Source organism: Sturnus vulgaris, chromosome 6 (assembly GCF_052056855.1).
Source record: "Sturnus vulgaris isolate bStuVul1 chromosome 6, bStuVul1.hap1, whole genome shotgun sequence".
Classification (NCBI taxonomy): Eukaryota; Metazoa; Chordata; class Aves; order Passeriformes; family Sturnidae; genus Sturnus; species Sturnus vulgaris.
Genome location: NC_142248.1, coordinates 5,357,485 through 5,379,443, shown reverse-complemented (window position 1 = coordinate 5,379,443; position 21,959 = coordinate 5,357,485). Strand labels below are relative to the sequence as shown.

At 38.8% G+C, this 21,959-nt stretch overlaps 1 protein-coding gene across 7 annotated transcripts in view; it reads right to left on the bottom strand.

Annotated features, from left to right (window-relative positions):
* Positions 1 to 21,959, bottom strand: part of IFTAP (intraflagellar transport associated protein) — a 39,371-nt gene that overhangs the window by 14,231 nt on the left and 3,181 nt on the right. For 3 of the 7 annotated variants that reach the window (XM_088166797.1, XM_088166800.1, XM_088166798.1), the window contains exons 2-5: positions 16,027 to 16,222; positions 13,654 to 13,809; positions 1,855 to 2,009; positions 271 to 342 (exon numbers count right to left, since the gene is read on the bottom strand). In XM_088166797.1, coding sequence (XP_088022923.1) covers positions 271 to 342; positions 1,855 to 2,009; positions 13,654 to 13,756 — 330 coding nt within the window. In that variant the 5' untranslated portion in view covers positions 13,757 to 13,809; positions 16,027 to 16,222. The remainder of the gene's footprint in view (positions 1 to 270; positions 343 to 1,854; positions 2,010 to 13,653; positions 13,810 to 16,026; positions 16,223 to 21,959) is intronic. The other 4 variants (XM_088166799.1, XM_088166802.1, XM_088166796.1 and 1 more) reach the window with 2 other exon arrangements.

The following is a 21,959-nucleotide window of genomic DNA, read 5'->3' as shown; positions in this document are numbered from 1 at the left end:
CTGTGTTTCCATGAAGTAATTAAAGATGCTCTCAGATAATTTTTCCCAACCTAGTTTGAAAACAGTTTCATCAAGACTTACATAACCTTTACACTTTAAAAGTACATGCTCACTAACATTAGAAAAAAAACTGGATTGCTCTCATTCTTCTTTCCCAAAGATGGGAAAGAGATACATCAACAAATTGCAAGTAATTTGTAAATGAATACAAGAAAAGTAAGTCATGCTCTTCTCATAACCCCACTTTGAAGAAAATCAAAGAAAACCTACCTTCACTCTTTCAGAGAGACTGAGATTACTTCCATCACAGACACCAGCTGTTGAGCTCTCACTCATCACTGTCTGTAGATAGATGGGCAGAAATACATTCATGAAACAGAATCAAAACCACAATCACAGCTCTTACTGATACATAGTTCACAGAATCACAGAATGGGTAAGGTTGGAAGGCACCATTGCAGGTCACCTTGTCCCTGCTCAAGAAGGGTCCCCTAGAACAATTACTCAGCTTTATAGATGTTGTACATAAAATTTTTTAAGAAGTGAATGGAATGCTCCTGAAAATAGAACAGGTACAGGTAATTCTCTGAAAACCTACACAGGACCAGACGGAATCAATTGGAACAACAGTGCAAGCAATCATGGCATGCCTAAAAAGCAGCATTTAGAATGGTAGCACTGTTTTCAATAGCAGTCCCATTTTCCTTTCTCAGGGTAGGATTAAAGGTTACAGTGATCAACTTACTGCATTATGGCCTCTTCCTGCTACTACACAGCAATTTTTCTGCTGCATTCTACTATTGTTGTATTTGTTTCTTAAACTGCCAATGTGACAAAAAATGTGCAGGCATGTCTGAAGCTTTCTCTCCTTTAGAAACAAAAACATACATAAAGCTTTATGGAAGCTCCATCACATAAAGGATAATAGAAGTTGTACATTGTTTTATGTGGCAGAAAGATGTGGCTTAAGTAAGAGACACAAAGACAAATTACACCAAGGAGGAAACAATACTTACGAAAAAAATGGCAAAAATATTGTCATTATTACTACTCAATCAACTGACAGAATGTAATTGTTTTAAAAGCCTTGCTTGATTCTACCTCAAAGACATGTCCAAAGACAAGGAGGAAAGTGGCAGCTTGTGGTCTGATGCCTGACAGGCCCATCATTTGAAAGCACTTCAGTGTGTTGCTCTGTGTATTTCACAAAAAGACCTGCTACTTTTTTAATAAAAGTTTAATGAAGGGAAATTTTGAGTACAGACTAGATCACAGCTTAATTATTTGTTATTCAGGCAGGAAGGCAGAAGTTCTTAACAAGTTGACTCAGATTTCCATCTCACTCCCTTCCAGATGATGCCTGCTGTTTTCTTGTCCCTACACATTAAATCCCTAATCCCTTGTTTCAGAAGGTCAAAAATGCCCCTGGCCTGCCTATTGTTTACTTCAGGCAGTAACACAGCTTCAGTAACACAGAACTCTGTACTTCCTAAAATCTACAAGAAACAAAATAAATCTGTCCATGCTGGCATCCATACTTTCAGAATTTTTTTTTTTCCTTTTAGCCAACCTTTACCACAAACTGCAGTCTCCAGTGAAAGCATTACCTAACTCATTGCAGGGTGCCTTATTTGTTAGTCAGATTATGGCAGCTCTTCAGCAGGGCAAATGCCACTGCCAAACATGATCTCTGCAGGTGCCTCTCTAAGCATTTAACACGTAGGTAGTATTTTAAATATTTGCCTCAAATAGGATAAATAGCACTAGCCTCTAACATTTGGACAGTGTATCTCCCCATATTTTCTTCTGTTTAAATGTGGTGCTTGTCCACATGGACAAATGTTAACTCATTACCTCATTCTCATTTGGCATCCGTGGTGGAAATGAAATCCACATTTCTTTGCTTCTTTCACATGAGCCATCCTGTTTATTTCTCTTTAATTCAGAAGTAGAACAGTTTTCTCTTAAGGAGTCCACTTTACTTTCCTGAATTGTCTTTTCCTCTTTCTCTGCAAGCAGAATCACACCAGGTCATATAACATAATACATTATCCAAGAAAAAGTAAAGCATGTATTTAATACCTTTAAATTAAAATACATTAATCATAATAAATTAAAAATAAATTAAAATTAAATACACTTTAATTACATTTAATATTGACTTGCTAACACATTCACTTTTCCTCTCATGAAAGCTTCCATGTACAACATATACATGTATTTTATGTATAAAATAAAACTTTACCATAAAACTTTATCAGACTTTACCATAAAACTGAAGATGGAGTTTGAATCTCAATTGCACAGAGTCCCACCTATCCTTCAATACTGAAGAATTCATTATCACAAAAGCTTATGCAATATACAGAAAATATTATAAAATCAACCAAGAATTGAAATATCCCAAAAAGCAAGACAGTAAGGTTACACCTTGCTGGATCTAGAAGCTGACTACCATGTGCATGGAAGTATGGCTTTCCAAACCCATGCTGAATAGCTGGGATTTTTTTTCTTCAGCCTGGCAAAAAATAAAGTAATCACAGCCAAAATAAAAATGCAGTACTTTTTATTTTAAAAGTCCCATTATCAAATAAGGAGCAGTTATAGGTCAATCGATTAAAATGAACTTCACACCACATGTTCTTAATGAAAAATAAATGCTCACTTAATCAAGCTTTTTGGGTTTAGTTTGAAAAATTTGCTTTGCAACAATAAGAAACACTGCATTGCATTTCTAAAGCATAATTATGTATTATAAGCACTGAAGTAATTCTTGTGGAGAGTTTTAATTATGCCTTTGGGGTTACTATGTTGAGCCACACACAAAGAAGTATTAATCCCCTGGGACAGCTCTATGCTGCAGTTCCTGTGACATGCAGAAAGGGCTGGCAGGCTGGGCATAACCTAAAGTCCACACTTAAAACAGTCAGGGTTCATAGAAAGCAAACTGCACCACACCAGAGCAATCTAGCAAACAGGTTTTAATGCTCAGATAACAAATGGATCCTCTAAATAATTCCTAAATCCCAGGTCTCTGTAACATCTTGATTCTCCCTGCTTCTTTAGCAAGCATTTTCCTAAAACAGTATTTGGATACAGCAGTACATATGAGCCATCACTTTTTCCAACATACTCTCTTTTTAAGTCATGGAAATGAAGCTATATTAGACATGAAACTCTCTTTTAAATTCTTGACTGGTAAAATCATCACCCACTATTTGAAGATAATTTTACTGTCACCCTACTTTACAGGAAGAACTAGATGGCTAGCTCAAAAAACTTCAATGTTTTTTCACTTCAGTAGTAAAACAGGATGGGTTTCCTGTTTTATCCTAAGAACTTTCAAGTTTTACCTTAAAGACTGACAAGCTACAGAAGAATATTTATGTTTTTTAGGGCAAATGTGTATTGGCAAACCAGCAGAATACCAATAGGGCTTGAGGACTAAGCCAGTGTCCTCCCTGTGCACATCAGGGGCATTTCTGTATGAGAAGTGATAAAAAGATTCTGGAAGCCAAACACTTTTCTCACCAGACCAACAGAGAGACAAAAGAAATCATCACTGGAATGATCAGAAGCATAATTCACATAGAGCAACAGACTCTGAGTAAACATGATATTCCTGCACTAGCCCATGCTTTTCTTGTATATCACTGTGGCCATTCTTCTATAAATCAGATCATCCTTCTAAAAAATATAGATTCTGAATTGTCCAAAGAAAATAATATCACTTTTAGCATCAAAAGACCTATGGCACATAGTTGGGCAGTTACAATTAATGAGCACATATGAGCTGACAAACTTGCTTTTCTAGGTTATATATTTTCTGAACACCTGAGCTATTGTCACAGCTAAAAAGCTAGATAGATTAAATGAGCTGGTAAGAAATCAAGTGCATTCAGAGTATTTATGTGCCATTTACCAACCCCAGACAACAGCTTAGAAGCACTATCCCTTTTCCTAAGAGATCAGTCATAAACTTTTGACAGAAACCTTTTTCTGGTTAAGACCATTGCAAAGTTATTGGGTTAGAGAATATTAAACATTACACTTGATAAAACATTCAGCACTGCAATGTGATACTAGATTCATGACTGTTTGTGAAGAAAAATTCAGAAAAAAAATATCTAAGTGACCCAAAGCAGTTGTTAAATGCAATTCTGTGGACAGAACAGCAACTATGCAACCATGTGCATAATGAGGCCATGCCACATAAATTAAAAGGGGGCAGGTTATTTAAACATTATATTCCCAGCCTTGAGTACAGTCCCTCAGGACCAGTAAGAGCCAATTTCAGCTGCCCAAAGCAACTACTGACACCTGCAGTCTCCCAATGCATGCATCACACAACTGGCTCCTATGAGACAGTAACTGTAATGAACTTTAAAAATATTATTACAAAACCACACGTTAAGTTGTTTTGAAGTTAAAGAAACTACAATCTGAAGACAAGCATCTCAGGTGTATTTCTTTGATAGAGTTCTGAATTTCAACCATCTCTGTGCTTACTTTTCAAAGAGAAGGGGAAGAAGGAAGGATTGCATCCAAGCCAGCCAAGAGGATCACTCTGCCTTTCCCCTGACTAAGTGATAATTGACTCATTATTCACAGTCACAGCTCTCAACCTGCCAGGATCCTATTGTGGAACACTGGCCTTCACAATATGTGATAAAAATCAAAAATAAGGGATACAAACACTACAAAATGTAGGAGAGGAAGAAAGTTGAAATGATATAAAGATTCACGTATTTATTCTGCAGACAGATTCTGTCTCACTTTTTAGTCATTTCACTGTCAGTATCTTAAAAATAAAATAACAAGCCAACATAGGTCTCTAGAAAAGTACATCTGAGTCTCTCAAGAGCAGTATCCATCATAATTGTGTGTCACTAAGAGTATGGTGCAGACTTCAGAAACATGTTTCAATCAAAAAGGATATCCAACTTGACAAATTTTTTTCTCTCCTGCTATCTATCCTCTATATTGCCTAAAATTCTCTTTGTCTTCCAATCTGGACGGGAATTTTTTGAGAATGTCTAGTGATCACCCGCATATTTCAAAGAATAATGGAGTCACTTATCACAAAACCAGAGAAAAGAGCTACCTGTATTATCAGGAAAAACTTACTGTCAGTGAAATCTCTCAGATGACACAGTAGCCCCAGAAGAATGATAAAATTCTCATGGTCTGAAGCATTTCAAAGCCAGACCAGACACAGCAATCAATAACATACCATAGAATACCTGGCTTGGGATAATACACTGGACAAAAAAATTCGAACTACCAGGTGCTTCCCATCTTTTTTCAATTGGATTAATTAATTTCAAAACAAGAAACTGGTTGAGATTTAAAAATAGGCCCGTTTAACTATAAAACAACAACAACAACCAAAAAAACCCATACAGCAAAGCTACTATTTTAAGTTCCAATTTACTTTTTTGTCCTCAAATCCTGGACTGAGGACCAGCAGAAGGCCTATGAATCTCTTAAATCTCTTCCAGGTTATGCTTTGATGGAAAAACTGGAATTCAAATATTACAGTGACTTTCTGCAGGACTCCTGAACAAAAAAAAACCAATTTTACTCACAGTATCGTAATAACTGCCTTGAACAGAGGTCACAAGTACAAATGTCATGTTCATTCACTTTCTCCATTCTTCAAACACACCATCAGCAAACATTTTAAAACAACAAAAAAGGCTGTGACTGAAATGTTTCCATAAAATACCACTTTCACATGTTCCCAAGGTGGAAACATACTCCAGAACTATCTGTATTTACCTATTTGCAACTATGTAAACCATTGTACAGCACTGTATTGATTTACCATAAATTACAAGCCATAAGAGGAAAACAAGAAATTTCAAGGCAGAAAGTCCAGTTTGCTGAGAAGATAATTTTTGAAACCTTCTATTAATTTTTGTTAACTCAATCAAGCTGCTGCTCCCACACTTTCTGCAGAAACCCTACCAAAATCTGCAGCTTCCCTATACTTGTATGTTGTCCTACTGGGAATAGAACATAGTGTTTTAAAGTTACTTAGCCTAAAAAAAGCCATTCTGATTTAAGTTAACCAGATACCTTTCTGTTTCCATGTGTTTTTATGTATGAATTGCTGTAAATCAATGCAGTTCATCTGACTTTTCAACACAAGAAGTCCAATTATCCCCTATAGTATGTACCTGCAGGATTTCAGTATTACAGTCCTATATGCCTGCCCAAAATTAGGAGCAATTCAGGTGTAATTCAGGCACCTAAACTTCATCATGTAGTCCTGTTTTAAGAGTCTAAAGGCTTAGCCTCCTGATGCCATCCAGAAAGGCAGTGGATGTTTTGCAGATATTGTACCATATCTGCCCACACTCAGCAGCTGAATTTTCTATGCCATTAATTTTCTGAATTCCTCTAAGGTCCATTCCAATCTTACTCCATCAAAAGCCACACTAATTTCGATGGCAGTGATCTCACAGCAGTAGTGAGCAAGCAAAACTCCTTTACAGGAAATAGCTTGCCTAAAACATTTACCTTAGTGTGCAAATTAATATTTGTAACACAAAAATTCAGCTGGTGCGGCCTTTTCCCCTTTTCCCCTAACGTCTTTGATCTTATCCTTCTGATTAAATGACAAATCATCAGCACAAAGTATTGTTTAGCTTTTTTTTTTCCTTTCAAAAAACGTCAAGTTTTACTATAACCAGTAATATGGGCTTGATTTTTAAATTTATATTTACCCACTTCTTAAGGAAATTCCACTGTATTATCTCCTCAGCTAGGATAAATACATATTCCACAGACCAGGACAAGTAATTTCAGTGGGACTAATTCTAACCTAAAAGGGTAAACTCTTAAGTCCCAGTAGTTACTTCTGACTGCCATTTTTGCTTACTTACTGTAGTATGTTTAAAAATAAGTCAGGAAAGGACTTTTTTATGTGCTCCTTCAGGGGAAAGATGAATGACTGCTACTCCCAAGTATATTCCAGTATATTTCTCAGATATATTTCCAGTATATTTCTCAGACCTGCTCTAGCTTAATGTACAGCAATACTTCTCAAAAACTATCTGAGTTCCTAATTTTGAAAAGCTTAGCAGTATTTTTATTGTATCAGTATCTCTCCCTTTGTACTTAATGGAACCTGTGTGTTCTGGTTCTATGCAGTGTTTATCTCTATCAATATCTATGTCTCTGTTGTGCTTTTGATAGTCTCAGTGTTAGAAAGGGACAGTATTTCCTGTTTATTCCTCATTCACCCCATCTGATCATTTAAAAATTCATGTGATTCTTTCACAGCTCAGCCGTGTTGTTGCTGGATACCTTCCCCATTTGAATACTAATGCTGTCAGTTAAATAACAAGGCAAACCTGCACTTCATCATTTCAGCAGCTTGTACAAGCAAAATCCTATTTCTTTCAACAGATGTACAAGAACTCCAGGCTTCTTTCTGAGTTTGGATTATACTAACCCATACTTTAAATCTTAGCTAGTAAAAACAGAATGTATTTGAGTTTATTTCTTAAATACTTGGGTTTTTTGTTTGCTTTTTTTTTTACAGTCAAAGAAACCACAAATTTGCTTGAAGTTCTCCATAGCACAAGGAAACTACATTAAATACATACATTGGGAGCACTTTAAAAGAACATGTGATGTACTAATAAATCAGGGTAGAATCAGTCTTGAAGACTTTCTTTTTGCTTGCATCCTAGAAGAATTCAGCACTAATAGCTGAGTAGGCTAAGTGCTGTAAGAAACAAGAAATTGTATATAATTAAAAGCATCTGACATCTTCATACAAAGTATTCCTTTCTTAACAAGTAATATAAAAACGATGACAGCAGGTGGGAACAAAATAAAATGTTGTAAAGCCCAAGAGTTTTGAAAATGCTGGAATTTGGACATTATAATCACAACATTAAGGCACCCCTAAAAGGCCTTTTTTTTAAGGCAAATACCTACTTTCTTGAAATTAGGCATTTCTATTTAATTTTATATTGAAAAGTACCCAAATCTACAAAGTGTTCAGCACTAAATTGGAAGTGAGGTCACTCGATTTCTGTTTCTGATTGTCCTGTTGAGTCACACACAGCGTTGATCTCTGACATTATTTGCTCTGTGTCATTCCCACATGTGGAAAGAGTCCTTCCTCAGCTCACTGCAATACATGACACTAAGCCAACAGCTGCATTTAGTGCACTTTGATGCCTCTCTAGACCAGGTGATGAGGTACAACAGAGTTCACTCTGTGTTACTGCATTTTATATTGCTAGAATTCAATCACTGCCAATATGCCACTGTGGGACAGAACCTCTACCAAAGTATCTACAGCAAATTTACTAAACATTTCCCTTTCTATGTTCTAGAAAATTTTGGTTATGCAAGAGAACGAAACTACTTTTATCTGAAATTTTCTCTTCAGAAATTGTTTAGTAATAAAGGCATCAGAGAAAAGTACAAAGAATTGCTATTAGGGAAGCAGGACTGTTCAAGGGCTGTTGAAGTTTCCAGAAGTCTGAGTGCCTCTGTACTTGTCTGGTGCTGCCACTGAGCTACTGTGCAAATGCACAAGTCATTTCCCTTCTTTAGGCCTATTTTTTTCTGTCTATACAATTGAGATGAAGTCTCTTGCAGAGCAAATACCAGGACAACAAATATCCATAAAACAGATCAGTTATTATTATTTCAAAAATAATCTGTTAAGTTTGCATCTCTATGTCTGGGATTTTTTCCTACATTTAGGGGCTCTGTATGGTATTTGATTTTATACTATATTGAATAAAGGCTACATTGAGATAGCTACTGAATTTATGATCAATAGAAAATTGCAAATTTTGTCTCCCAACCAATTCTATCAAATGATCCAGCACAACACATCAATAAAAAGCTCTGAATTGATGCTGTTTCCCTATTTCATGCCCTGTTTAAGTTCCCTGGGGATGACAGATTAATTTAATTAGTTTTACTGAACTGTCTAGTTGCTTTTATTGGCAAATCTACTCATAGGCTGAAATTTCTCTTGGGGTTAGCATTGTCCTACTGGTCCATTTTTAAAATAAAAGTGCATTTACTGTCACTTATATAGTTCTCTGCTATGCTTTCTGCTGTGAAGACTGACATTTGTAAAGTGCCTCCACTGACACTTACAGAGGAAGTTTAAAGTTGTTTTTCCTAACTGTGGTTAATGCAAAAAGGAAGCAGACAGCTACAGTCAAATGGACTGTGAACTGAATACCTTGCCCAGCTTTCACAGGGGAATTAAGTTAACCTGAGCACAACACAGAACATGGCTCTTGCATGGCACCTGTAAGCACAGAAGTGATCAGTCACTTCCAAACTTCCTCCACTTGACAGTTTGCTCAGCACAGAAGCACCAAAACAACAGCACTGAGGCTGCAAAGTCCCAATCCAACCTGTGGCTTGCTGACATGGTCCTAATCAAGTCCCTGGACTTCTACACACTGCCAGGCAATGAGAGGTGTATGAAATAGAGCAAAATTAACAGCAGGATGGAATTCATTCAGTCCTGGTGCTCAAATGCCCAGAACCATGAAAAAAAAAATCTTAACTTGGATTTGGGTAAGAATTTTATTCATGGCAGCATTTTCCTATCCAGCTGAACGATCCCTAATCCTATACTTTTAGAAGTGTTTTTTTCTGCATTTTTTGTACAAGGTCAAATGAGATATTTTATGCTCCAGTGAATTTCCCATTCTTCCTCCGAGTTTTGAAAAATGAGCAGATGCTGCCTTCTGATTTTGACAATCATAGCTCTGCACCAGATTTCAAACACTCTTCCTAAGATTTGAAAGAGGCTTTTGTCCTCTGTGGCAATTTTTTCAAAAGTGGGGTTGGATGGATTTCCATGAGATTTTGTCCAAAGTTTTTCTAGGAAGTGTGTAGTTCTGAGCATACAACTTATTGACCACATGTACAGAAATCTCTATCATCCACTCCTTTGTAAATTCAGCTCCTCTGAGGCTTCTTCAACTGCAAAGCTTTACAGCAAGTATGAAAGATTTCATCTTTCTAGATCCGTGCTCTAATTGCTAAATTACATTCCCATGGGTTCACTAGCCCTTCCACCTATATATTCATCTTGTTCAAATTATCCCTATGACAAAAAACACACTTTGGATGCTCTAAATAGGAAAAATAAAGACACTTAACTAGAATCTTAACCTAGCCCTCAAATGCCCACCCATTACAGAATCAATGAAAAAGGTTTCAAAAATTTTCCACTTATGGAGGAAGTACTCCTATAATTTTAAAATATTAGTTATTTAAGATATATAGGCCATATTCTGTTGGAGCAGTATGTTTCAAATGTTGAGGTCAGAGTTTTAAAAATATATTTATGTATGTTTATCCATTTTCCATCAGATCTGTAGATGTGAAGTAATAGTCTCACTATAGGATTTACTGGTCAATTAGTCTGTGAACTCTCATTTTCTCACTGCACCCAGCATATTTTAAAAAACAGAACCACTGGGATTTTTAGGAATACTAAAATCTGGAAGATTAAAATCCCGTATCAAAGATGTAATTTTATGGTCCAGCTAAGTTATATCTATCTCTGTTTCAGTTAAACCAAATACATATCATGAAACCAATTACACAGAATTTAGAAGGACTTATTTTGGCTCCAGATCTTGTTCTATGTGAACTAAGAGAGTATCTTTACAAATAGCACAAGAAGAACAGAAGTAGTCAAAGGGAATATCACATATTCAGATACAATAAAAAGACAACATTCTAAAATGTGATTTTCTTGGTTAGGGTATTAGCAATTCTTAAAAAGCCAAACTGAAGTCAGGAATGCAAAAATTCATTAATCCTGTTTCCCACATTTATAAGAATGAAAGTACACTCTCAGCAGAAGGTCCTAATGTGTTCACAGAGGGTCACTCCAGGCTATTTATAGCCTCAAAAAGTTATTTTAAGGTAGGCCAAGCATGCTTGGGTCTTTCTACTCAAGGTACATTCTTTACAGCCTCACTGTGTGTAAATTTAACATATGAAGAAAAATTTAAAAATCATTAGGGTATCAGATTCTTATGAGATGCTTTCAAGAATAAAGTAGAAAGTTCAGCTGAAAATATCCTTGAATTACCAGCTGCACACCTAGTACAAATTCATGCACAAGTGAAAATCACCTTCTGTAAATATGTTACTCTGTGAAATCAGTGGGATCCAATTGGTTTTATGTGTTTTCTGTTTCCAGTGTTACAACAGACAAAAATCTATCAGATGACAATGTATGTTTCATCCTTTAAGTAGAATTTTTGCAGGTCATTAGTCTATAATGCAAACCAGCTCATTGGGTACTTTTAAAAGAAAATGAAAATGGGAGGAAAACAAGGAGAGCTGTTCAGTTCATACCATCATAAGAACCTGCATTTCTAAGCATTTGATTCAGGTAAAGCTCTACCTTTTCTATGATTTTAGTGGCAAATGCCTTCAGTGACAGTGAAAGTGACTGAAATACACACTGAGGCTTTTTGCAAGTAGCATCATGATACACAGCACGCTTCTAGGATAGGAGCTATCCCCGGTGTATCAATCATACATAAGAACACCAGAACTGGATTTTCAATCCTCTTATCTCATCCCCCAGTGGCTCCTTTCTCTTCTATATTTTATAGGGAGGAGAGACAGAAAGTTGCCACAAGATTATTTCTGTGGCAGCTTCAACTCCCCCACTGGTTTTCTGCTCAATGCTTGTGACTGACACTTAGTTCTGCCTGAAGGGTAAGGACAGGACAGACTTCTGAGTACCAATCAATGGGGCATGCCATATGCTGTAATTGAAAAATACTGCTCTTCAGCAATAATATGAGGACATCACTTTTAGTGCAAAGCAGTGGCAAAGAGAATTGTGAGTAATATGTAGGTTGCACTTATTTTTATGGCACTTGACTTAACCTGGTTAACCAGAGCTACAGAATTGGAATTCTGTAATTCAGCAACGCTCAGCTCAAGGTTAAGCTCTACTTTTTATTTCATCTGCAGAACATGAGATCTTTTCAGCCTAATCATCTATCTGATGTCCTGCTGCACCTTCACACAATTTACCTGTTAGCTTGGCACAGGATGGGTCAGGTTGGAAGTGATCACAGTGGGTCATCTGGTCCAACCTCCCTGCTAAAGCACGGTCATCCTAAAGCACCTTGCACAGCACTGTGTCCAGAGAGATTCTGAGTATCTCCAGTGAGGGACACTCCACATCCTCTCTGGGCAATCTGTTCCAGTGCTCGTTCACCTGCACAGTAAAGTGGTTCTTCCTCATGTTCAGGTGGAACTTCTGTGCATCAGTTTCTGCCCATTGTCTCTTGTCCTATTGCTTGGCACCACTGAGAAAGGCCTGGCTCCATCCTCTGACAGCCTCCTGTCACATCCTCACAGACATTGATAAGGTCCCTCAGCCTTTCCTGATAAGAGAGAGATGCTGCACGCTCCCAGTCATCTTTGCTGCCCTTCACTGGACCCACTCCACGAGCTCCAAGTCTCTCTTGTCCTGAGGAGCCCAGAACTGGACACAGAACTCCAGATGTGCCTCCCCAGGGCTCAGCAGAGGGGCAGGATCACCTCTGTGAGCTGCTGGCAGTGCTGTTCCTAATGCACCCCAGGGTCCCATTGGCCTCCTTGGCCACTGCTGGCCATGGGCAGCTTGTTTGCCAGCAGCACCCCCAGCTCCTTCTGCACAGAGCTGCTTCCCAAGAGCTCAGCCCCAGCCTGTGCTGCTCCATGGGGCTGTTCCTGCCCAGGAGCAGGACCCTGCACTGGCCTTTGTTGAGTTTCAGAAGGTCCTCTCTGCCCATCTCTCCAACCTGTCGAGGTCCTTCTGAAGGGCTGCACAGCCCTCTGGGCCACTCCTCCCAGCTTTGTGTCTGCAGGGAACTCTCTGGGGAGGCCTCTGCCCCTTCCTCCAAGTCACTGATGAATTTGGTAAACAAGGCTGGGCCAGTATTGAACCCTGGGGGACACCAGCAGTGACAGGGCTCCAAGCAGACCCTGTGCAACTGATGTGACCTTCTGGGATCAGACACTCAGCCAGTTCTCATCCCACCTCACTGTCCATTAACCCAGCTCACACTTCCTGAGTTTGCCTACAAGGATGTTGTGAAGGACAGTGTTGAAAGCCTTGCTGAAATCAATTTAGACAATATGTGCATCCCTCCAGGTCGTTGCTTCATCACAGAAGGCAATCACTTTGTGGAATGCACACACACAGGCTCAGCACAGTGGGCTAATGTTAGTAAACCTGTAAAAGTACCCAAATTGCACACTCTTAATCTCAGGCCATCTCACACCATTAAGTATTTTCCTTAGGCTCTTCTTTTATGGAGACTTCTCAAGCAAAACAATGCAAGATGTACGTAGGAAAGATCTATCCTTCCAAACAGTGCATGTTCCCCTTGCCTTCCTAAAGCAAGCATAAATGGCTAACCACCTGCAGGGAGGGACACAGCAGCCTGGGAACCAACTGCAGAAAGCTGTCCTCAGGGTTCCCACTGCTGAGTGGAAAAACAAAAGTATCAGAGGGATTTGCCTAAAGTCACAGAGCAGGTGAGTAGCACAACAACAATAATACCACTGCTTCTCTTTTTACCTTTCCTTCTGTCTGTGGTTATCTAACAGGAGATTTGGGAAATTACATACCTTTCAAAAGATATGTGAATGTATTTAGAAATTCTTCATAAGACTGCTCATGGCTATTAATAAATTGATCAAGGATGCTGTTCTTTAACAGTTGCTCTCCCATGATCGTCCACACCTCGAGAGTCGAACAGGTATATCTGTTTTTGAAGGCTGCTTCTGCAATAGAAAGAAAAGAGCTATATATACCTGCAGGCAGACAACAAATCAACAGAAAAGTCCCCAGTTCACATAGATGGGCACTAGAGAGTATAATTTTTCTTCTCTCCTTGTGAAGTCCTGATCTCATCAATGGAACTTTACTCAGCATCTCTCCCAAAATTCAAATGGGCATAGAAATTTTAAGTACACATGGAGAAATTGTGATCATTGATGCTTGAAATGTATGACGTTGAGTAATATGGGCCATATAAATGCCAGCTTCTCTTGGTGTTGTTCATTCCCTTAAATTGTTCTGTCTTTCAACCCCGGCCTTTTTTGCAGAAATTGTGACACCCCTCATCAGCATGTTGTATTTAACAACCAGAACATATCTGCACTTTCAAATTTTGCACTGAATCCATCATCTCCAGGTGCACCGCCCACTGCACCATCAAAGCCACAAACTCGGATTTTGGACCACACGTTAAATCACAATGACACGTGTGTGTGTGTGTGTGTGTGTGTCTGTGTGTGTGTGCTGAGGCAGCACACTGGACAGGGAGAGCATGCTGCAGCTGGACAGCCACACAGGAATGTGAGGACCACTCTTGAGAAAGGAACAAATGCTGAGAGCTGAAGGAAGGAAGCTCCACTCTCCATCACACAGCAACAGCTCTGCAGCCCATCTTCATCACTTCACCACACTCTACAGGTGGTGGTCCTGAACAGCCCCCACTAAAGCCTGCTGAAGTTACCCTTGCCCCTAACTCATCTGTGTAAATGCATGGTAACAGCTCCATGATGCTAAGCACTTACCCATATTACTTATTTTTTATACATATAGGTCCACACTAATAGAATCAGTTTGAACACATAAACCTGATCAAGATGCAAGAACGCATTATGCACTAAGTGCTTGATTTGCACGTGTTCCTGTTTCCTCTCTTGATTTACCACAACACTAAGAAGTGAATTTTGAGAATGAAAGCTTAAATCTTCAGCAGAACTTCAACAATACTAAGGAAAGGCTGCCAACTCGATACTGAAGTTAAATAAGATCGAAAAATAATTGTTTGGAGACCAGAAAGAAAAAGAAGCATGACTTCTAACAAAAAACTCTAAATTTATTGCATTGCCTGCTTTCAAGGAAGACTAATGTTCTGAAGGTATCAAAATGCATGCACACCTACGTGACCTAAAATCTAAGTTTTCTGATGTTTTACAAAAATCCAACCATTATTAATCTTTTTGTGGACTGACCAAGCAGAGTATGACTCACAAGACTCTCAGAGTTGTTTATGTATATTACAGGGCTTTGAAAGGTAAGCAGTGCCTTCTATTCTTTAAGTTATTAAAATCATGACTTGAAATAGTGCTGCGATTTGTAAGGCTACTATAAAAGAAAAAATATATATATCTAATCAAGAAAAAGTTAATAACTTTTTGTTTTTCTTTGGAGTCTGGTGTCTAGTATCTCCAACTCCCTTACAAACACTAACAAAATAAACTTTAAAACATTCTCAAAAGGAAGAGCAAAGAAATATTATTCCCAGTAACATTAAAAAAATTATTCACCAAGAATTTCAATGATTTAAAAAAAGATTGGTAGAGGGCTGACAGCAAATCTTAGATTAATTCACTCTATAATGCTCTAGGAAACCAGAAAACTAAGATGGAATTTGGGGACATAGTCATATCTTTAACCAGCTGCATGACAGTTTTCCCTGTGAAAGCCACACTCTAATGCCACCAGATCACCTGCCTGAGATTCAGCACCCACACCAGGTGGTACCAAAATCACATATCTCAATTCTAACCCAAATTCTTCCTACAGAATTTGGGAAACTTCACTTCAGATACTCCTTTGCACAGCTGTTATTGAGGTCTACAGAATCATTTCCTCACAGAGAGGAAAAACCAGCTAGGTCCTAATGAAAGCCTAGGTTCTGTCAGAAAAACAGCCTCTCTCTCACATAACAGAGAGGAGAGACTGGCAGCCAGAACTACCTGTTCCCTGTTTTCAGTCATTTTCAAGAACTGCCTGGTGCTGTAGCATGGCCCTAAATAAAAGCAAGTACAGAAGATGGTATGTGGGGAATATCTACTATCCCTGGAACTGAACATATGGTTAGGATGGATGGTAAAAGAAGGCTGTTCAAAATCTTATCTCAACCCATCAAGGCTTTGGTATTTTTCATTTTCATTCCACTTTGCTTTCTGCTGCTTCCCACCTACCTTATTTCAGAGTCTCTCTTAAATGCTCACCATACTGTGTCGGTCACAGAAAAGTTTTGTGAGGTGGACAGTTGAAACCAGGCTGACCAGGAGACTCTCACTTTTGCTAAGAGCTAACCAGAAGATTCTGCATAAGTGAAAGGCTTCAGCAATCACCCAATTCACAGCCTCAAGGCAATGACTTCTTTAAACTATCCTGAAAAAATGAAAAAAATACACAATAATGGATTGGAATCCTCCACAATTTATAAAATTGATACAATGACACTTCTAGGAATGAAATTACTGCACTTTAACAGAATAGATACTACTAAAATCAAAAAAACTTATCTTCTTTATTCCCCAAAGGAATCAAACTAACTTGGAAGTGTCAAGGAAAGTAAAGCAAGGGTATCTGATCCCTTCCTTATGCTGGCTTTGGATACTTTTAGAGTCAAATATCAGTAAGTGATGCATTCAAGCAGCAACTATGTTTTCTTCTTTTTGCATTTCACTCCTGCTCATCCATCCAAATTACTTAAATGAGTTTTCTTGAGGCGATCACTCATTAAGCCTGGCTGATCATCAGCAGATTGTGCAAAATCAATTTTATTTCTCAAAACACAGTCTTCCTCAGAGCAGTTTAAGACAAATCAGAAATCTCTGCATTGAATCACAGAGGCAGGTCAAGGGAGTATTAGCATGATTTCAATTATACAGTGATTAATTCTATTAAACAACACAAAGTGTGGTGGAATATAAACTTCCTGGTTTATGTTGCATTTTTAAGTGCTTTATGTCTCTTGAAAATACAATAGAGAAAATGAAAGAAAAATCAAGATTATTATTTTTTTAGAGGAAAGAGCAGTAAACTAATTGTCTCTACAAACTCAATAGAATCTTATGTAATTTAAGTTTTCAGGGAAAAAAAAACTTCACTAGCATTTCTGGCATAGGTTCAAGTGAGGTTTTCTCACTACGGATTTGCTCTCCTACAAGTCATTCTCAATTTTTAAAAAAGGCTGATTAGAAAATGGGATTTTTTATAGTTCACCCATAGGTTAATGGAAAATATCCACTAAACACACCTATTATCAAGATTTTATAAACTATCTCTGCAAAAATCAGATTGAACATAAATACACTATTTTTAAATCTTACACTCTGTTACCACTGGACAATGCCCCATCTTTTTTCCCTGTAGAGCTATCACAGTAATTACACCTTTAACAAAATTGTTACAGCAATGCAGAATGAGGTAGCAGCTTTGCAAAAAGAACGAGATTTTAGCAGACAAGTGCACTCAGAATCAATTTAAGTCTATCTAGGTTCTGTCTGCTCCCAAAAAGGCCACCACTACCACCTTCACTTCCTCTTCACCACCTGGTTTACCACTCCAGTCCATCTCTTGGGCAGACAAAATAAACTACCAATAGAAAACCTGAGAGTGAACAGAGCAAATGCATATATCCTGTTTTAAAGGTATATTTTCCCATCTGCCTTTCAGCTGTCCTATCATGACTGTCTGTACAAGGGGACAGCGAGAATGAGCAGTGAGAGCAAGGCAAGGATGCAGGACTGCCCTTCTGGCATTATTCCCTTTGGGAATAATGGGTGTTCAGTTGGTTGGATGAAGGGACCATTCTGGAGCATTACCCAATGGGGTGAGGACAGCAACTTGAACCATGGCTGGATGATGAGCCAGCCTATAAGGTCTGAGTATCCCAAAATGCTTGGTCAAGATTGCACACCCCAGTATGGACCAACCAACAGCCAGGAAGAGGAGCAACCAAAGCGAGGATTCAACAATGCACCAATCCACGAGGGGTCAAGGCTGTAAAGACTGCCCAGGTGCTCAGCACCTGGTTCTCCTTGGGAAGCTGGGATCCAGCTCCCTGTGCACTGCACAGCTATTTGTCTGGCTGGCTTGTCGAGTGGGGCCCAGGCTTATCCTGGGTTCCCACCTCTGATGTTTTTCTTTAATAAAACGAAGTGAACTTTCTTAGAAAGTCTGGGCCTCGTTTATTACACACATCATCACCCCACGGTGCAGAGAGGCAGGCAAAGCTGCAACTCCAGCTTGTCCTTAACAAAGGCTTGCTGTTAGCTATGGGCCATGGTTGCTGCCTTAACAAACATCCCAGGACGGTGCTTTAGAAGTAGGCCAGGTGAAAGGCATGATTCTGGGAATTCCTGCTTGAAAAAGACATAAAACATTTTGAGTCAAGTAGTTAGCCATTTTCCTGAAGGCAGAAAACTGCCTCCTTCTTGCCTAGACATCTGCAAATCTACAGCTGCAGAAGAAAGCCCTCCCTGCTCTACTGTCCTGCCCTACTTTTCTCCTTCCTCCTCCCTGCTACCACCACCTGTGGGGAGGCAGAGCTCCAGGAACAAACACAAAGGCACCAAGTTCTGGCCACAAGCAGATGCAGGTCAACCCAGCTGGAGGAAAAAAAAAAATCAAAATTACAAAGGACAAAACTTTCAGATGAGGTTCCTTCCAACATGTCGCAATTCAACGTGATCCATGACAGCTAATCCTGTTAAATCAACTGGATGTTTGCCATTGCCTTCAGCAGGAGGCCTTGAGGGCACACTTAATACATCAGCAATTCGTGTGGATGGGAGCTGCATCTGCTTGCCTGAGTGCATTACTGAGCCTGAGAGCTGACCTTTAGATGGACAAACACATGTGCCTCTCATGCTTGCCTCATATGAGCTTTTAAAGGATGTATCCAAGGGCTTTAATTGCAAGCAAGCATATTGATCCTGTTGGATTTCAGTGCTATTATGCCAGTCCCATACCTGAGCAGAATTTTTTTTAATGAATCTCCAAAGGCTTCAAGAGTACTGTTCCCTTTAAAGACAACCTGGAGGCCCATGGCAAGGGTAACATTTTGTCCAAACTGCGACAGCTACTGCCCCCTGGAATGCGATTTTCCAGGATCTGACACTCAAAGCACAGCTGGATTCAATCAGATATTTCAGATAAGCCCTCCAAATAAAGCCCTCTCCCTCACAAGTTAAATACTGTTTACTGTCACTTTTAGATGAGACAGAAAATTGAAGACTGTAGGATGCTGGACTCCCTGTGCCCTTTTTTACAGGTTTCAGCCCATGGGTCCTGGCTAAGTATCCAGCATATTTGCATTCTGGCTGGCAAACCTTACACAAACGAGTGAGGCAGCCTTCCCTTTCCCTGCTGAGCTGGAGTGCATTACTGCAACCCACAGGAAGCCAGCTACATTTCAGCTCAGAGATGACTGTGTTTTACTGGCAGAAAATATGCTGAAAAGCCTGGCAGTATCTCAACACAATTTGGAATGATTTGGAATGAAGAAGATGCAAACAATATATTATTTTAAGAAATTAATTGTAGAAGAAAATCAAGCGAAATAAAGCATTTCCGTAACAGTGAGCAATCTGCTGAAAACATACGACCTCTGTCAACGTTATTAAAATAGAACTTGTGAAGGAAAAGTCCATTTATTCCTTTTCACATGGGTTCTCTGCCAGTTAAATTCAGGATGGAAATCCAAGATGTTCTTGCTATGACCAGGACAGCTTTGAACATAATTTCCCTACCATGTCAATACATTATTCTGAATCTATTTGCTGCAGCTTCTCCAAAGCACTTTATCATTGACACAGAGCAGCTTGGACAGACCATGTCCTCATCCAAAAATGACATGCTGTTGCCAAAAAACTTTAATTTCTCCATCTTCTCAACCTTAGTAATTGGAAAAAGAATTTCTAAAGATAAGGCATGTCAACTGGTATAAAGAGTCTAAAAAGAATGTAAAATAGTAAAGTGACACAACTGGGGGACTGGATTTTTCACGTCAGTATTTGTTGTTTTTTTGTTTTGGTTTTGGTTTTTTGGGTGGCTTTTTGGGGGTTGTTTGTTTGTTTGTATTTGTTTGTTTCTTTGTTTGTTTTTTTTTACTGGTAAATCTTTGGCCACAGACACATCAAACACTTAGATAAGAAGCTGTCAAGTATTATCTAGGGCCTACTGAAAATACAAATAAATGTGATCTCAATGCCCTTAAATTTGGGGGAAGTTCTTCAGCATTCAACTCTGCACTACAGTTTTCTTTTATCTTTGTTTCAGTAGAAAAGGCCCATATGGATGCTACAGGGCACAGTGCCTTAGCACTGCTGTATTTCAGATGAGAAACATCACCACATCCTATCTGCATTACAGTTATTCAATGTCTCAAGACAATTTTTGCAAACATTTGGTGTGTTTGCTTTGCTGTACTAATCAAATTCCATTTCAAGTTCCTTCTATTTCTATTCTCACAGCAGTTTCAAATGGGAGTTGAGATATTTCTAAAATACTGTGCAGCAGATGTTGTAACTCAGGAGTGGGTGAAGTAGGGCCAGGAAAACAAAAGCAGGGAGCTATGAAGAGTAAATTGTTTTCCAGGTTTTGCTGTTTATTTGTTGTGCTGTGTTATGCAAGTGGCTTATCCTCTGTGCCCCAGCACTGCTAGCTGTTGAAAGGATATGTTCCCAGTGGATTTCCCAGCATCTCATTATTTGCTGTTGGAGAAAAGCACTGTGAGACTGATGAAAAATGCCACAGAAGGGTCCAGTTTTATTAGTCTTTCAAGGTCTGATCAGAAGGCCACTGAAGGGGAAAAAAATACATTTCTAATTACTTCGGTGGACTTTGAGTTGGACTTTCTAGTCAGCCCTCACTCAGTGAACTGCATGCATTTGTCACTTCCTTTGCTCCATTTCTGTGTCGTTGCCCACTTGCAGCAGAGCATTCTTGGGGAAAGCAGTATGCCAATCAGCAAGAGCTGTTTTCTTTTACTACCTATTGAAATAATTTCTTAACTCAAAATTTATTTTAAATTACATTTTAAAAAAAATTCTAAAGATGATCACAAGGTTGAAAGTTTTTAACACCGTAAAAAAATTCAACCATAAAGAAGCTTATGCTGCAGGCAACCTAAGAGGCACCTGCTGTCACCCAGAGCTCGTTCCACAGCAAAGAGTTAAAGGCTCTGGAGGCTGGTGGGTTTCTTGTTGTGCCATCTGAAGACAAGAGAGGAAAGGGAAAAAAAAAAAAAAAAACAGTCACAGCCAGTTAGCCACAGCACATGAGTTCTCAGGAGCACATCTGCAAATGAAGCAGACAGAACCCCCTCCATCAGGCTGTCTCTCCATGCCACGAGCCCTCTGTGCTGTCACAGAAGATTCCTCACATTGCTCACATTTGAATCCCAATTACACAGAAAGATTACGGAGGAAGCAAAAAGCTGCTATCAGCCAGGTACGTCTGAATTACTGTTTTGCCCAAAGCAAACTTGGTTGATACACTTCTCAAATGTTTTGAGAAATAATGTATAAAAAATTTCCCTCCTTAAGCTTCTTTATGGAGGACTTCAAACTTCTCTGAGTGCCTGGATATGACTTTGATTGTGGAGAATTTGGAAACAGCACTTGCTTTTCAGGGGTATGGTTTTCTGTTTTGGAAATGAAAAAAAAGATCTGTCAGAAGAAAAAAACCTACAATACTGCAAAATCAATTTAATTCTATAATAGATACCTGTGTTCATGCCAAAATAACTGCAGACTAATTAATGGTCAGCAATGGGTGTTTACCAGCTGAGACTCCATGTTATCCTGCATTCCATTCTCTCAGTGTCCCATCGGTACAGCTCAAATATCTTATTTTTGTATAAACGGAAAAAGGTTCTTTGTGTTTGCTACAGTTCATAAGATCAACTCATTTCTCATTCATTATTTTGCAGCTTTCAAATTACTGTGAAATTATTGCAAATACTACTTTCAATGTTGAAAAATATGAGATGTCACACTAAACAGCAGCACTGATTAGTCATTGTTCTCCTGATTAGAATGTTTTTGTTGCCTAATTTGGTAACAGGCAAAGCACATAGGTGAACAAACCATTTCTGCATAGGGTCAAAGAGGACAAC